Raw genomic sequence first — 17,406 nt, 5'->3', positions numbered from 1 at the left:
TGTCTGAAGACTTATTTAAGTGAATCTTACGGTTGTCAACTAAAACATCCTTTTATACAAATGGAAATAAACATGTTGGCCACAGATTCAAGCCTTCATAAGCTATAGGAAATGTCAGAGTTCCACAGAATCCAAATTCGTATTTCTTCTTTTTTCAATACCAAGTAGCCAGCAGCCCCCACAAAGTATTTATATTTTGCATTAGGCCAAAACTAGGGCGACTGCCTCAAGAAGATGGAAGCCCCTTGCCAGTCCTTTTGACTTCACTGGAAGAAGGTGTACATATCTGTTCCTTTGAAACTACAAATTCTATTAACGTACATGCTACAGGTTGATGATGGTAAATCTCTGAGAAAATCCTTGTCTGATTTAATACAGAAAACAATGAGGTGGATGCATTTGGTGTGGATGAAAGTTATTTTATTATTATATAATGACAGTTGCTATGAGTGACCATTGTTTCTGGCAGTTAAGCAGTAGTCACTGTATTTGCTTTTCCAAAATATGGTGTGAAAAAATCTTTATCAAGTTAATTGTGGAACATTGGAACTACATTTCTGGTAAATATTTTTAAATGCTGAGATACTGCATTGGCTTTTCATTAGCCTGTTTTTTCTTTGTTTTTAAACTCTAACTAATGCAAAACTTTTTTAATGTAATGCTGCCTTCAAGAGCAAAAATAACACTGAGGTTAAATATGGCAAAGATAATGCATGCGAGTTATGTAGGAAGTGATAAAACTCATCAAAGAATTTTACGTTTGAATTATGTCCTATGCTCATATCATCCATTTTAACCTTTCTGTTTTTTACCTACTTGAGTTGGCTACCATTGAAAGAAATCTGCCTAGAAAATGTGTAGTTAATTTAATAGTTTATTTATAGAACTACACATTTGAAGTCCACCTGTTCTTAGATATGCTCACATACCTTCTTTTTAACAGAAAGAATGAGAATGGCTTCATTCACAAATATGTGCATTTCCAAGCAATTGGAGATTAAGTTCAATATGGGTGCAGAAACGTCTCGTGATATAAGTAACATTTGAAATAGAAAATCCGTGAAAAGTACAGTGGAGTAGTTCACATTTAGTATTGGTTTCCAAGACACGGATGTTCTTTGGATGTTCTTTGTTCTAAGCTTTAAGAAATGTTGAGAGAATGTTATTGTCAGCTTCTGTATCAAAGTATGAAGTCAACGTATTTGTGTTGGGAGACTGCTTTCTTAATTAACGATGCTCAAAATGGAGGACTTAAATCTGCTTAGATACTTTTTTTTAGTCTGTGTAGTGATAAGAATTCTGAGGAATAAAATAAAAGGTATGTTTATGGAAGTAGCCTTAATGGTAAAACTGAATTTTACCTGTATTTCCTTTTCAACAGTGGACATTCCTCTGGCTATGACAGTCGCTCTGTTCGTGCATTTTCATATGGCAGTGGTGAGTGAGTTTACTTGCTTTGAAAATTTGTATTAGCGCTCTATCAAATTGATTGAAATGGTTATAAGGATTTTAGCTGAGAGTCTAAACAGGTTTTTCCAGCAATTTTATTATGAAAGCTCATTGCCTGCCACTGTGACCAGATACCTACTGTTACAAATTTAACAGCTGTTGGTAAATACTATTGTTTTGTTTATTTAGCCTATTTCAAAAGTAAGTCTGTCTTTTTTGGTTAACGTTATGAGCAAAATCTGCAGCTGAAAAATGTCATCATCTAGTTTGATAGTAAAAGTGAACTGAAAAAGAAATTGCGTTGTGTGGAATCAAATGGACATCTACAGAACTTAGCAGCCAGTTATCTAGCATGCAGCTCTGCTGCTTGAGCCAAAAGAGAGGTGACAGTACTAAAATGTCAGGTGCTTTCTGACCTAGCCCGAAGGGGAACATGAAACACCCATTTTGCCAGTCAGTAGCTCTGCTTAGGTCTCATTCAGCCCCATGCCCAGCGCCTTTTCTCGCAGTTGATTTTTCTGTCTCCTTGCCCTTTGTTCATTTGGACCCTGACTGCTGGAAGGAGCAAATGTAGAAGTTCTGTCCACTTCTGAGAGGCATGATGTTCAGCACAGATCAAACGTTCACATAATGTCTCTCCAAATGTTCATAAGTTTCTAGAGAAAATATACAAGATAAGATTTTTCAATAACTTATTTCTTGAATTTGGGGCAGTTTATGCAGTAACAAATGGTACTTATTGGCATCAAAATGATCTTCATCGCTTAGGGGTTTGCTTTCATGTGTGGAGTCTTCTTACGTGTTTTAGAGAATTCTCAGTGGGGACAAACAACTACTTTACTCTGCCTTTTCAGAAATAAACGAGCCATGTTTAATCGAGTCTTTAGGAAAAAGTAAACCTGGGGCAGGCAGCTAACATACCCAAACAAATACTTTGTTGAAGGTTTATCCGCTAAAACCATACAGTGTCATGTGAGAAAGCAGTCTTACTACGGACATTAGTATGTGCATTGCATCTAATATGTAGCCTCCAATTAAAGATGTTTTTCACTTTGGAATCTCTTTTATTAGAATTTGCTATCCTTTCAAGTTGTAGCAGGCACAGAAGAATATTTCCACCTCTTTTGCTGACCTTCAGATGTGGTGGTGTGCTTATGTTGGCGTGATACCCATATACAAAATATGGTTGCTATCATGATCATGCCAACATTGGATTTGTATTTTTTGGGCCAAGGCTAAAAATGGATGTTTGCCTGCGTGTGGTTGTTGAGACAAAGCAGGCTAAAAGCAGGCATTTAAAAAGAGAAAAAGGCTAATAAAAAATTTGGAGGAACATCTGAGAGGGCAACCAGATTTTTTTTTTTTTTTTTTTTTTAAACTTTTAAGATAGTTATTAGTCAGAATTTTTCATGAGAGGTCAGTTGTGATTTAATCAGAATATTTGCATACAAGTCTTAATTTCTTTTAAGTATTAAGGAATCTTCTGGATATTTCCTCTCCTTTCCTCTGAAGTATGTTGTATGGAGAACTCCTCCAGTGAGGCAGGGTAGACATGTTCCCTGGTTGAGAGAGGTGAACAGTGGGTGTTAAGTCAGCCAGAAGAGATAATTAAAAAGTAGCATGAGGTTCTTTCTCAGGTTGTTGTGATTCACTTGGGTCTTCTTTTCCCTCAGAGGTTAGAACTGTTAGTTTCTAAAAACTCTTCAGTCAATTAGGGGATTTCCTTTTCTTCCCCTTCCCCCTGCCCCACCAGAGCGTTTTCTAGAGGCAAAGCAAGGTTATGTTTGGGGAGTGGTGGTGGTGGTTGTTTTCTTCACCCAATAAAAACGTTTGTCTTGCTTGCTATACACATTTTTTTCCTGTACAATGTTGGACAAAACAGAGCTGAGTTTGATTTCTGGGTTTTTTGAAGACCCACAGATGTGATCTGTATCATTGTGCTAAGTGTTTTTTGTTTGGTTGGTTACAGAAGCATGCCATCCCTAATTTCTTACTGTTTGTGTGTAGTGACTATTAAAGAAAGAGCTTTTGAGCTAATCTCAGTTGTGGCAGAAAGATAGGGATAAAATAGATAAAATGGGTTTTAACTCATGCAGTCTAGTGTGCAGAGACTAGAGGGTTGGCATTACAAATTCTGGTGCTATATCAGTCTTCTTTAACCACAGTTTCCCATAGGTTTATTACAGTAGTGTAGCCTGGACTGATTTTGCGTGTTTCCTGATTTTACTAGTGTCATTTTGTCTTAAAATCTACATGGCATTAGTAGTGTTCTGAGCCTTAGGACCCTGTCTGAGAGAACAGGAGGCCTTGGTTTACTTGAATCAGCAACTTCAAAATGTTGCCTGGGAGTCTTTAGTCTTGCTAGAACATCTGGATATTTCAATCATGAGCTTTTACTTACATTGCTTAGGAGACGAGTGTTTCATTCCTTCTCGTGTCTCTCCTTCCTTCATAGCTCTTCTAGTAAGGTCATACAAATTGACAGAAGAAACAATTAAAGTTATCAAATGTGTACAGTAAACATCTTCAACTTGAAATGAGGACCCTTTAATTATATTGACATATTATCCAACCCCTCACAGGTATATAAAGCATCATACTGTGTCTCGAGTTTAAAATACTATATAGTGAAATTCTTCCTGCATTTTATGTGAGAGGTTAATCAAAATGAAAAGTGGCTTGACTGTACCATTTGTTTTATTAAGTAGTTAGAGTTTTAGAACTCAAAACTCTAATTTTAAATGAGAAATATTCAGTATTGCTGAGAAGAGTAGTACCTTAAATATGTTGTATCCTTTTAATGAGAAGGTCCTCATGAGAAACAGTATGTTCCTGATGAGTTTATGAGATTATGTAAAAAGATATTGCTACCATTATTAAGTGCCTTTGACAGGGGGTAGAAAAACAGCCCAACTAAAGTCAACAGTTCTAACTAACCGTCTTCTCTGTCACATCTTAATCTGTAATTCCTCTTCCTAAAAATAATCTTTAGTTGTTTTTAGGCCTCTTCCTCAACAAAAATTCTAATGGAAGTGAGGGGGAAGTCTTGTTGCAGAATTGTGCAGCTGATATCACCAAGTATCTGTAGTACTCTGGAAAATTAGGAGCTTTTACAGAAAACAGTGCCTTAGCTCTTATGCTTGGATGCTTATTGAAGTAGCAGTATTGAGATAATACTGAATTAAACTAATGGGGGGGCACTTCTTCTGGGTATAAGGATATACAAAATTATTCTAGTATAATACTCTGGAATTACTATACTTTATTTTATAAAATACAGTGTTCAGACAAGCTTTCAATCTTTGGCCTTTTTCTCTTCTCTTCATTTCAGCTGCTATTTTTGCCATTGTGAAGAGACAAGAAATATATCTTGTTACAGGCTTTTTAATCCTCTGCAGCACGCTCCCATCTTTGCCATATATCTGGCATCCCTACTGTGGCAACAGCAGCTTTGATATTTGCTATACAAAGCAAATTGTTCATTTCTAAACTGTGCCTGATATATGTGTTTTTGGATCTGTAAAGGTACAGAGGCAGTGTATTGCTGTTGCAAGTATATGCTTAGTGCAAGACATTTTCCTGGCCAGCATCTTCTACTCTGCAGTCCTTAACTCGCAATGTGATCCCTGGCCCATATGAATTCATTGCATTATACCAGTGCTCTCAATGGGTCAGACACCTGTCTTGATTGATTGAGGGCTTGGTGGTGCAGTAGGATGCAGATGATAATTATAAATAAGAATTGCTGGGGTTGTCCACTACTTGCTTTAGATGATACAAATGAATTGCCAACCCTTTATCTTCTTTGCCAGTCAGTATGTTTGATGGCTTTGTCAAAATTGCAGAGGAAAATGAGCGTATAGAACACAAGGCAAAAATACCAGTCTTAATCAAGACTCAGCAACCTTTCTTCTGCCTATTCAAATTGCTCATCTCATGTCTCGGTATCTTTGCTCTTTATCAAGCGTATTTCCAGTGGCAAGTCCATTGAGAATGTTGCATAGAATACAATGTTCCTAATTTGTAGCATCAGGAATATCGATTTTGTCTTTGTGTGTATCAAATGCAGTTTCTTGAACTTGCTTTTAAGTCCATTTGTGAGTCAACAATACCTTAGCGTATGATCTTTTAGTTTTATGAAGCTGTTAATATATGGCACTGCTTTGGGTGTGCCCATGAAATAACTTGTATTGTGTGCTTGCTTGCTTTTCCCTGAAGTGTTTCTTCATTCTGTGCTCTAAATGTTCTTTGTATCCTGAAAGCATGCAACAAATTTAGCATTACAAAAACAATTCCAGAGAAAGTATTTTTGGAAGCAAAAAGAAGAAATGTTAATACTTTGCCAATATACTGTGACACCATGCAGCTTCAAATTTCTAAACAATCTCTAAAACAGGGCTTATGTCTTCACCACTACTGACTGTTGAAAGTTTCCTCTCTTCTGATTTAAAAAATAAAATCAGCATTACATTATGTTGGAAATCGCTTTCTTTGTGTGAAGATTATTAGAAGAATCCTAAAATTCATGAAGAGATACTAAAAATTACTTCATTCCTTAGAGTAAACACAGTAAATACCAATTCATATTAGAAAGTAAATTTTCTTAAACTACCTTGTGTGCTGCGAATAATTACAGGTTAAAATCTAGGTATAAAAATTGCTGTATTTTTCAGAGTAACAAATAAATAGTTTATTTGAGGCTATTGAGATGGAAATGACATACTTCTGTCTGATGAGAATTACTGCAGATGCGAGGGAGTGACCAAAACTCAGCTTAGACGTTTATGCTGCTATTAATAAAAATAATTTGTTTTGTAGTATGTGTTTAAAGTAAACTTAAGTTCAAAATTTAGATCAGAATATTCTGTCAGCCAGTGTATTCAAGTCTTGTAGACCATACGTATGTTGTTGACATAATGGCAAGTCAAGGAAATTAGCAGTCTTTAAAGTCCAGCTGTTTTTTTGCTATTTCTGGCTGCTTTCCTTAGAAGAATTTCATTTTTTGGCAGTATAATGAACAACATACTATTGTGTTAGGATATTTTCTCTGTTAACTCCTTATTTTCCCTGTAGCCCTGAAGTCAAACATTGTCAAGCATTTTGTTAGAAGCAAAACATTGTATAAATACTTTTTTAAAAAAATTATAATGCTTTTCTATGAAAATGTTTTTTTTAACAATGAAGTACTCTTTCCTGCTCCACTGCCTGCTCAAATAGTCTTTTGTATTCGCCTTTTACACTCTTGGCAAACCACCATCTAAAGCTTCTGCCAAAGCCTTCTGGGGCAGGCATACCCCAGTCGTTGCAGGCAAGGCAGTCTGAGCACAGCTGTCCTGAGAACCTGCTGGCTTTATGGCTTGGCAATATTCAATACAGCACAGTACTTCACGTTGTTCAGTGGGTGCTTGTATCAATTATACTATTAATTTCTCTTTGCAATACCGTGGAGTCAGGTGAATGTTGTTCTGATTTCCTAGATTAGGAACTAGAACTCCAGCAGGTTATTGACAGCTGTGCAATTCTTTGCTAGCGAAGCAGATAGGCAGAGCTGGGGATTCCGGACCTCTGTGCTCAAGTCCGCTAGAGAGTGCTGTTTCCAGTTAAATGCTACCGCCCTCCTGTTCACAGGATGCGTCCAGGGGCTTCTGGAGGGGACAGGGCAGGACAGAACAATTGGGCCATTAAGACTAGTATTTATTATATCCGAGTTGGCGGAATGCAGTGGAAATGCACGTCCCTTCTTCTCTCCCACTGTCACCTAAAAAGGTTGAGAGACAGTGTGGTGTTGTGACTTTTCCTAGCCATTTCTTCCGTAAGCGTATTGTCTTTTAGTTGAAGACAAAAAATATACTTCATTTACTGAAGCTGTATTACATTTTGGTGGTAATAACGATTGTGCTGAGCATTCATTAGAAATGCTGTCTTGTGTACGTGGAAGTGTTATTTCTTTTCCCCAAAATGAATTTATAGAAGAGACTTCTAAAGTTACTATTACATTCTGTAATCAAAAAAGTATAGCAAAGCACAGTGTGGAATATGAACTAGTAAATAAGAACATGGGGAGTAGCTAATATGTTGTACTTCAAATACAGTTATTTTAAGGGACAAAACATACACAAAAATACTTAAATATAATGTTGGAAGTATCCTTTTTCCTTTTTTTCTGAATCGTACTTCCAGAACCACTGTGTTTCAAAGGTAATTCTGTTTTTTGGTTGTTCCTGGGTTTTTGTTCCACCAAAAGAAAGTAATTTCACCACATAAAGTCAGATTCTTTCAGCAAAACTTTGCACAATATTTATTTTTTTCCTAAAAATTTTGACATTGTTTGTGGTGTATATCCTGGTTCTGTACATCTTCATAATGAGTATTTAAATGAGTGGCAGAGGCCTTTATTAGCATCATGGGAAAAAGGCAGAGTTTGCTCATAATTAACTTTTATGTGAAAGAGAGAGATTGGAAAATGTCACTGGAGAAGACTAACAAACGTCTGTGCTTTCAAGCATAAATAGTATTACAGTTTTCATATGGTATCTGATTTTGTTCTTTCTAATACCAACGTCTCTTTCTTTAGTCACCTTTCCGCACCTTGCAGGTTCTGCTCCTTCGTGGTCTAGCCTTATGGACACCAGCAAACAGTGGGACTATTATGCACGAAGAGAGAAGGATAGGGAGCGTGAGAGAGAGAGATCCCGAGATCGGGACCGGGATCGAGACCGAGACAGAGACAGAGATCGAGAACGTACCAGAGACAGGGAAAGGGACCGAGATCACAGTCCAACTCCAAGTGTGTTTAACAGGTTAGTGAAATGTCTTAACATGCTGTAATACTTTGCTCCAGAACTGTGTCCACATTAGATCGGGCACTTCAACATTGAAGTTTAGTGTGCAGCTGTATATTCCAAGGAGACAGGAGGGTGTGGCTTTCTCCTCTTCCCCCTTTTTTGTTGGAAACTGTAATTAAATTTGTAAATGTAAAACAGAAGTATAAAAACAAAAGTATATGTCCAAACTGGTCATAGTGCTTCACAGATGAAATATGTGATTTAAGCCTTGTGTATAAGGGACGTAATTGGCTCTCTTTGACCTCAGTAGTTCTAGAAGAATCTATAGAAATATTAAATGAATCTTAGTTCCCATTTCAGTGCCAAGAGCAGTGTGGTGCAACATTTGACCTTAATTAATGTATTATTGGCTGCTAAAATTGTTAGTTTGGTTATTAGCACTGGCTGGATAATAATTCGTCCTGCCTCTTATAAATTATTATTTTAAGGTCAAGAGCTTTTTTTCTTTTAAGGCAGACAACTACCCTCTGTTGGGTTTTCAACTCTCTAATTGCTTTGAAAAAAAGAGAGGGGGGGGAGACAGAGACACAACTACTCTTTGGTTTGTGTGCACAAGTACAGAGCATTTAATGTTGAACTCGCTGTGACTCCATAGAGCAGAGGTCTATAGGCTTGCCAGATCTTTCTAAATTTACTTTCCTCAGTATTCGAGCAAAGTATTTTGGAGCAGAACTTAACTGCTTTGCTTACTGTTTTTCGTTCAGTTTCAAGTTTGCAGAATATATACGTTAGCTGTTAAGCTGATTGCATTTACTAACTGTTTTACACTGTGGAGAACGAGCCAGCATTACTTAGCTGGAATTGTTTGCTTGCTAATCATTAGCTAGAGACACAAACGGGGTGCAGGAAAGCTGATTTTCCATCTATGCGGATGCTGTGGTTATTGTGGTGATGTCCTCTCCTGCATGCATGTTCTGTGTTACAGGGTCAGTTTCTGAGAACTCAAGACCAATCTAAACATCTGTTTCTCAGACAGCTTGATTGAAGGCCAGAAAGAAGCCTGGTCATTCAAGGGTGCTTGAAATGAGCCTTAATAGCTTCCAGGCCTAGAGAAATCTCTGTGCTGCTGCCAGAGTTATCTGTAAAAGAGGGGGAAGAGTAGGCCTCAACTTTTTTTATGTGACTAAATTATCTACCATCTGTAGCAAAGCTGTTGCCACATGGCTATGTAAGAAATGGGAGGCCCTTAACTAGTATGAGTTGGTTTGGGAGTAACAGAGAAGGTGGGAGAGGTTTAAGAAAGAGAGAACATGAAGATGCAATAATGCCTTTTTTTTCTTCCTTTTTTTTTTTAAGAAAGTTTATTTTCAATATCTCATGCACGTGGGGAGGGGAAACAGCTATGAGGAATAGAATGTGAACTGTTTTAAAGATTGCACAGATGCATTACTTTTACTTAAATCACCTTTGTTTAAATTTAAGCAAAACTGTTGTGACACATCACATCATCTTTAGCTTTTTACTGTGCAGAAATTAATGCTATATATGCTTTTAGCAATTCTTTTCCAAATAAGGAGCTTATATTTGTGCTATTATATTTCTTAAAACTGTAAGAAAACAGAAATTAATTTTACTTTATTAGTATAACTAAAACGTGGTTTAAAAATGAACCTTGAGCTTTCTTTGTATTCTAGTCTACCTTTACTCAACTATCCTCAGAAGAAGTTGTGCATTTTCACATTGTATCTCATTCTCTACCCTCCTTGAAAAGATGCCATTCTTTCTGGACTGTGATCCCTTCTGCAAAGACCATGTCCTCCTTTCTGTTTTTATAGTTTCAAGTCAATTAGCTATCAATCACAATTTGAGTTTAAATATTTGTAGTGGTATTGTACCATATTGTGGCTCTTTCCCAATAATTTTCCAAAGAACTTCTGAAGTCACAGAACACAATAATCATACAGCAGGACAGGCTAGGGTCTGTCTGGCTAGAAAGCAGCTTTGCAGGAAAGGACTTGGGGTCCAGAAGGACAGCACATTGAATAGGATTCAGCACACTCTGTGCAATGAAGGTCATAACATACTGAACTGCATTAGAGTGTAGCCAGCAAGCTGAGGGATGACATTGTTCCCCTCGTACTCGGTGCTTGAGACCACATCCAAAGTGCTATGCCCAGTTTTGGGATCCTGAGTATGAAAAGACATTGAAAAACTGGAGGAAGTTCAGTGGAGGGCTGCCAAGGTGGTTAGCAGCACTGAGGGAAGTGGATTTGTTTAGCCTGGAGAAGAGAAGGCTAAGGAAGCATCTAACTGCTTTTCCTAACTACCTGATGGGTGGTTATAGGGAAGATAGAGCCAGGCTCTTTTCCAAGGCTCACGGAGAAAGGACAAGATAACAATCACAAGCTGCAGCAAGGGAAATTCCAATAAAGACGTTGGGTGGGGGGAAAAAAAATGACAAAAAGGGTGGTCAGGTACTGAGACACATTGCTCAGAGAGGTGGTGGAATCTCCAGCCATGGAGATATTCAAAGTTTGCCTAGAGAAGGCCCTGAGCAACCTGACCCAACTCTTAACTTAGCCCTGTATTGAGCAGGGGTTACTCCCACTGACCTCCAACTACATTTTTCTGTGATTCTTTGTTGAAATTTTTTTTAAATACATGGTAATGTTTATGAATATAGATATCACAAGTTAGGCATTGTTACCAAAGTAGGGTCTCATTATTCATGTAGCTTGTTGTAAATTTTCAGTCTTATTTTGAAGAGGTAACCAAAGAGGTAGAGAAGGAACTTTTTATGGATTGGACTGCATTTGGGATTTTTTTGTCCAGAGGGCACAGATAATATTTTGTGCTCTTCAGTAGGTTGTAGTGCTCTCAAAGCTATCCCTGCAGCCTCTGGTAATTATAACTTAAACCCAGATAGAAAATGAAGAGGAGATTACTTGTTTACTATAGGGTATATGGTATTCATTCTTGATCCTGAAAAGTCCTCTAATGTATTGGATTTGGAAAACAGTGATTTTTTTTTTTTTGCTTTACTTAAAGAAGAGTTGTTTATTTTCAAACACATTTACAATCTGTCATGATTCCTTAGGGATAGTTTACCAAAATAAGGTTTTAAAAGCACCATCAAGAGCATACACATCAAAAGGCAGTGGTAGATGTTCAAATTTTAACTTTTTAATTAGATAAAATTATCAATTATCGATTAGGTACAATTACAATTATCAGTTAGATCCTCAAAATGTTAGTTTTGGGAAGTGATGTTTGATGTTGTGAGTAAACTGTACTTTAATTATTTCTACCTTTTTCTATCACTCCAAGCCCCCAGAAATTGAGGCTCTTAAAATTGTGACGAACAGTAGCAGTTTAAAGATGTGTTAGTACAGCGATCTTGTGTCTAATGAAAATTTTCAGTTGCTGTTCAAATTAGTCTTTACCTTTGGTTATAAATGTCTTTGTAGATTTCAGAACCTAATTCTAATTTCATTTTTAACATGATACTTTTTATATTCCAAACCTGAGCTTTATGTCTAGCTCTCTGCAGGCACGTGCTATCATCCTTGTAGTGCTGTGGTATTGAGCTCCGAGTTGAGATGCGCTTCAGATTTTGATCAAATGAAGCCTGGCATGCTGAACTGCCAAAGTAACTGCTCTGTAAGCTGGGCCACTTTTCTTTTCCGTTTGACTGGTTCTGCAAACTGGCAGTTGTTTTTAACCTTGGTCTTTCTTTGACATTTGATAGGAAAAGACTTCTGTTGTCAGTTTTACCCCTTTTGCTAAAGCCTCAGTTTTTTCAGATGAGTAGAAATACTCAGTAGAAAGGGACTTCGGCTGTCGATATCTTCCTCCCTCCACCCTGACAGTAGAGTAGAAACTTAAGGGTGAAATAATGTTAAATGATCAATACAGATGGAAGTAGGTTAAAGGCACAGGACATTAGGTTTCAGCACTGTGTTTTTTTTTTTTTTTTTAAACTGCTTGAGTTTACATGATAGGGAATTGGACATCTTGGTGGAGTATAGGAATTTCTTGTCATACCCTAGACTATATAGCCTATGGTGTCTTAAGCTGGCCTTGGAGTAGTCTGATCACAGTTCATGTTGTGTGGCTCTATGGTCTTAAATTTTTTTTTTAAGCTGCTGTGTTAGTGTTTTAGAGCGCTGTTGTGGGAGACATACTCTGTTCAATTTAACATAATGTCTTTAAAAGTGTTTAATGAAGTCAAACACTGTGTTTGTCTTAAGAGGGAATAGCAAGAATTCTGTGAAGTTTAAGGAGTGATAGTGACATCTGTCACAAACATACTTTTGAGGATTGTATCTGCTTACGCTCAGATCCGTGGTTATAAGTACAAGTTTAAGATTTTATAACAGAATACTCATTAATCAATGCAGTTATATTATTGAGTGACAGGTCATAACTTCAAGTTCATTATTAGTAGCTATAGTTTTCCTGTATTTTGATACCTCATAAGATATTTTTAATGTTGTTGGAAAAACTGAGATTTTTCTGAGCTTTCTTTGCTTTTCTTATGCTGTCTTAAACTGCTAATTTGTAATTCTTGAAACTTGCTTCATAATATAATCAAAGTTTCATAGAAAGACTGGAACTATTGCTTCAGCCATTCCCTCCTCCCCCCCGTCTCCCCCCCCCCCCCAATGTTTTCAAGCATAGTTGTAACAAGTTACTGATGTATTTGTTCTCATTTGGGATGGGATCTCACTGGATCCAGCTTATGGCAAATAAAATTGTTTTGCTCTAAATTCTTGTTGCTCCAGGGCACAAGAAGTCTCTTTAGGGTTGAGCTGTGCTCCTTGCACAATCTTCAGTGGAACAATACGGATTCTGCTACTATCAGGGACCTCAGGAAGAGACTTTTTTTTTTGTAATGGTAAATGGTGGCAGAGATTGAAAGCACAAAACACTTAGTTCTTGTACCAGCTTAATAGCATCTAAATTCTTACATATTTTAGGTTACTGCCTCAGAAAGTCTGGTCACATTGTGCCTTTCTTTGTGGCTTGGTTGGGATCGTTTGAACTGTGGTGACTGAGACTTCATGTAATACATTAATAGTTGTAGTAAAAGTTCATTGTTATTGAGTGTTGGCAAAGGACATCTGGATACTGTATCTGGGTATGCTTTTCTTTACTGAGTAAAGAAATTGTATTATGCTATGCTAATACAACAGTTGGGTGCCATTGGCTAAATAGACATACTACTGTTACTTTATAAATTTCAGAAAACTCTTATCACTGCCCTTCTCATCAAGACAAAACATGAAAATACAGTCTTAAGTAAAGACTTTAAATTCTGGTATAGCCTGCAGTATTTAGTTTTCTTACCAGCTCTGTGGCAGGGAAGGGCTTGTGGTAATCCCAGAGGGCAGCGGAAGTAGGGACAGCATTGGCATTGTAGAGAAATTAATTTAAAAAGCAACCCAAAACATTGAGTATATTTTACTGTCAGTTTCTTTGTTCCTAGATTTTCCTTTCTTGAAGCTGATGTAAGGAAATAGGTCAAATGTACCAAAAATGTAATTTACCCCTATGCCTTGGAACATCTAGAAGATGTGCTAAGTGTGTGATATGCACACTGAAGTGAAAACATTACTAAAGTTTAAGTAGAGTTGTACTTCATTCACAGCTAGATACAGATTTAAGCTAACTAACTGCTTGTTGATAACGCCTGTATATATTTACTGTAACACTCGCATTATTTCTTTTTCCATTTTTGTAGAGCAGTCCCCTTTCAAAATGGCATTAAACCCTACTAGTCTAGTGTGTGAGGTAAAGAGCCTTAATGTCCTTTTAACATATATTGTGGATCATGTTTATAAACCCAGAAACAGCATTAAGTTTCTTCTGATGTTTATCTTGGTGCATAGAAGAATTTTTTTTTTTACATACTGCTTTAGTATTACTGTCCTGAAAAGATCATCTTTTTTAAATCAGTGATGAAGAACGATACAGATACAGAGACTATGCAGAAAGAGGCTATGACCGCCATAGAACAAGCAGAGAGAAAGAAGACCGACACAGAGAAAGGAGACACAGAGAGAAGGAAGACACTAGGCACAAGTCATCTCGAAGGTTTGATTTTTAATAGGATATGAAAGACTTGACCAGTTTAAAAAAATAAATTTTAAAAAGAACCCCAAACAACTGGAGTCTTCTGGAAAGACTGTAAACACTTAGATGTACTACTTGTTCCAAGTCTGCCATATAAAATGTGGACAGACAAAATGAGATGTTGGCCCCGATAACTTCATGTTGAGTGATGTTTAATACAGTCTTAGCTAGTGAACAGAAATTATGAATTTGGGGACAGAAGGGGAAAAGTGGGGAGTCAGAAAGAGGCAGAGTGAAGCTAGCATTCAGCAGCATTGCATAAAAACTTAGCAATGATTCTTACAAAGTAAGTAAAAGAACTCTTATGTTCACTTCATATAAATGTTCAACTTACTTAATCCTTTTAAAGTTTGAAATAAAGGTTAAGTCCGGGGAAAGGGATCAGTAAAAATTTAAAACTCTTTAATAGATGCTGGTAGAGACATGATATTACTAAAAGTATTGCAATTTGATTATGGGTTACAAATGTGAAAAATCATTCAGATTTCCCAGTAAAAAGTACAGCATGAGTGGGTATATGTACCATGCCATCAAAAATTCATTTTGACCCTGACACCAAATACTATGTGGGGACAGAAAAAGAGCAGGTGCCAGTTTTCAAATACAAATGCAAAGACTAATTATTCAGTACTTTGCCATGAAATGGGGCCCAACGTGTCAGGCCTACCTGTGCAATGGTTTGAGGTATTTTTCCCCTGTTTTTATTTTAGTAACAGCAGACGCCGTCATGACAGTGAAGAAGGGGACAGCCACAGAAGGCACAAACACAAAAAATCCAAAAGAAGCAAAGAAGGAAAAGAAGCCAGTGGTGAACCTGCTCCAGAACAGGAAAACACTGAAGCTGCCCCTGCAGAATAGGCTGGTGTGGTTTTTGCCTACTTGCATATATATTAGTGCCAGAAATAGATTACTATAAATCCTGTTATTTTTCTGGGTATTAAGATAATTTGCTCTTAATCTTGTTCTGTTAGTATGAAATTGAAGGTTACTTTGTTTTTTTGGAAATAAAAGAATGAATTTTTCATGTTAAGATTCCTGGACTGACTTTGTCTTTTAAGACACAGTGAGAAAATTTCATTTGAGATCTAGACACTAATGCTCTTGCAGTATATGTAGGGCTTGAATTCTCCTTATTAAATTGTCTCCTTTCTTCCATAATCTAGTAGGAAGGTCATTCTTCCAGGTTTAGAAACCGTTTGCATTTGCTTTATTATATACTGACATCTGGAATGGTATGAGTTTAGTATAGCCCTTGGAGTTCATATCTAAAAAGGTCATCCTTTACTACAGGGACAAGGAAGAATTCCAGACACTTCAAGAACATTGTTCTGAAGCAAAACAACAAAAAAAAGGGAAAATCTGGAAAGTTGCTGACTGGTTTTAGCCTGATAGAATGCTGACTGTAGTGATCTTGTACTTGGTAATTGTGCCTAGTATGTGTGGGTGCATAAGGATAAACTAAGCTGTACATCTGTCCTACTGCTTTTCAGTGGCTTAAGAGAAAATTCATTGTAGTCTGTGTTAGAGGGAGATGGCTGTCCCTAACATGATAAAGATGAATGGACACAGCCTCTTCCCATTGTCAGCTTTTGAGGAAGAAACAGAAGACTTCAAAACTTGGGTAGTTTGCAGAGAAAGGTAAAGACTATTTTAAAGAAAAAAAATAAATCCATCATCACTTTCAATTTACTCCAGTCAGAACACTATGAAGTGAGATTGGCATGGCAGTCCTGCAAAAATTATACTGCCTTGTCAGAGCAATATTTAAAGTCTTACTTGGTGACATTAGCAGAGTGAAGTGTATTTATTTAAAAAAAAAAATTCTATGTAAAAATCGTAGATTAGAAACTATCAGGGGAACGAGTTCTTTCGGTTTGGGGTGAAAATAATACCTGTACAAGTACACAGTTACAGTTATTTTTAATAATTTTAGAAGTAAAACTTAATTCACAGCTTTACAGACTAACAAACAATACTTGAAAGTCTTCAAAATACCAGCTTCATGCCGACCATGAAAAGGTACGGAAAATCAAAGTGCTATTAATGTGTCAGGTAAAAACCTTCACCTGATATTCTTGAATTAGAAAAGTAATTCATCAGATTGCTAGGAGTTTTTCCATAAGTTATTCATAAATTTCTTTTATAAATCAAAGTAAAGTGGGTGAACAGGAGCTACTGCTGCTCCTTAAATTTCATGATTATTATAATGCATTATAAATATATATATTAAAAAAAAAATCTTGAGAACATGGGAAGCAAAGACTTAAGTCTGTAACTTAAATCGCTCTGAAGTGATTCTCTGACAGGTGTCCCTGCTTTGCCTAAACTTGACTTTTCTTTACATGCAGGTTGAAATTTCACAAACCTTTTTTTTATAAACATATTTGATCCCCGCCAAAAAGTGAGGACGACTGACGTCCATATTTTTCCCGTGTTAAATTACTTGTGATACTGTCCGTGAAGACTTGTTTTATAAAAAAGTGCCAGGCCAGGACGCAATAGTGAGAGTAATTTTTCCTTTCAGTTCTTTGAGCATCCTTGCCAAGCAGGCATGCATCATTCCTGACGTGTTCCTGCCATTGACAGCAAGGAGGATGTCACCGCATCTGAAAAACCAAAGGCATAGATAAGAGAACCATTAAAAGAGGTGACATCTTGTCTTAAATGCCTGCAAATGCTAAAGCATGTCCTCAAGTCAGAGGGGCAGGGGCGATATAATTATTTTTAAGCTGGGGATGTAGGGAAGCCTCTCTGTGATGGCTGCTACTTTGTAGGCTGACTTCCTCCCTGCCCCCGCAGCTTACAATACATATCTTTTTACTTATGCCTACACTACTTGCTATAGATCTGAAACATACTTCTATTCAACTGTGAAGGCAAATATATAGAAGTTCAGGAAAACAGCCTATTTCTAGATCTGTCAGAGTTCAATTATTCTGTAATCCATTGAGTTCGCCAGAAATTTTTAATGCACTCATATGCAGTATACTTGTTTTTCTATCAGCAAGTCCTTTCTTTACACTGTGTTCATGTAAAC

General features: G+C 36.9%; 2 protein-coding genes across 10 annotated transcripts in view; one reads left to right on the top strand and one right to left on the bottom strand.

The window, feature by feature from the left end:
- Positions 1–15,399, top strand: part of FIP1L1 (factor interacting with PAPOLA and CPSF1) — a 45,936-nt gene extending 30,537 nt beyond the window's left edge. For 4 of the 7 annotated variants that reach the window (XM_064511154.1, XM_064511151.1, XM_064511152.1 and 1 more), the window contains 4 exons: positions 1,382–1,437; positions 8,024–8,249; positions 14,193–14,330; positions 15,080–15,399. In XM_064511154.1, the coding sequence (XP_064367224.1) occupies positions 1,382–1,437; positions 8,024–8,249; positions 14,193–14,330; positions 15,080–15,227 (568 nt within the window). In that variant the 3' untranslated portion in view covers positions 15,228–15,399. The remainder of the gene's footprint in view (positions 1–1,381; positions 1,438–8,023; positions 8,250–14,192; positions 14,331–15,079) is intronic. The other 3 variants (XM_064511155.1, XM_064511153.1, XM_064511150.1) reach the window with 2 other exon arrangements.
- Positions 15,400–16,272: 873 nt separating this feature from the next.
- The window catches only part of LNX1 (ligand of numb-protein X 1), a 90,091-nt gene continuing 88,957 nt past the window's right edge, over positions 16,273–17,406 (bottom strand). For all 3 annotated transcript variants that reach the window (XM_026093747.2, XM_026093749.2, XM_026093750.2), the window contains one exon: positions 16,273–16,975. In XM_026093747.2, the coding sequence (XP_025949532.2) occupies positions 16,840–16,975 (136 nt within the window). In that variant the 3' untranslated portion in view covers positions 16,273–16,839. The remainder of the gene's footprint in view (positions 16,976–17,406) is intronic.

Source organism: Dromaius novaehollandiae, chromosome 4 (assembly GCF_036370855.1).
Source record: "Dromaius novaehollandiae isolate bDroNov1 chromosome 4, bDroNov1.hap1, whole genome shotgun sequence".
Classification (NCBI taxonomy): Eukaryota; Metazoa; Chordata; class Aves; order Casuariiformes; family Dromaiidae; genus Dromaius; species Dromaius novaehollandiae.
The sequence above is the reverse complement of the archived record's forward strand: the minus strand, read 5'-3'. Positions and strand labels throughout refer to the sequence as shown.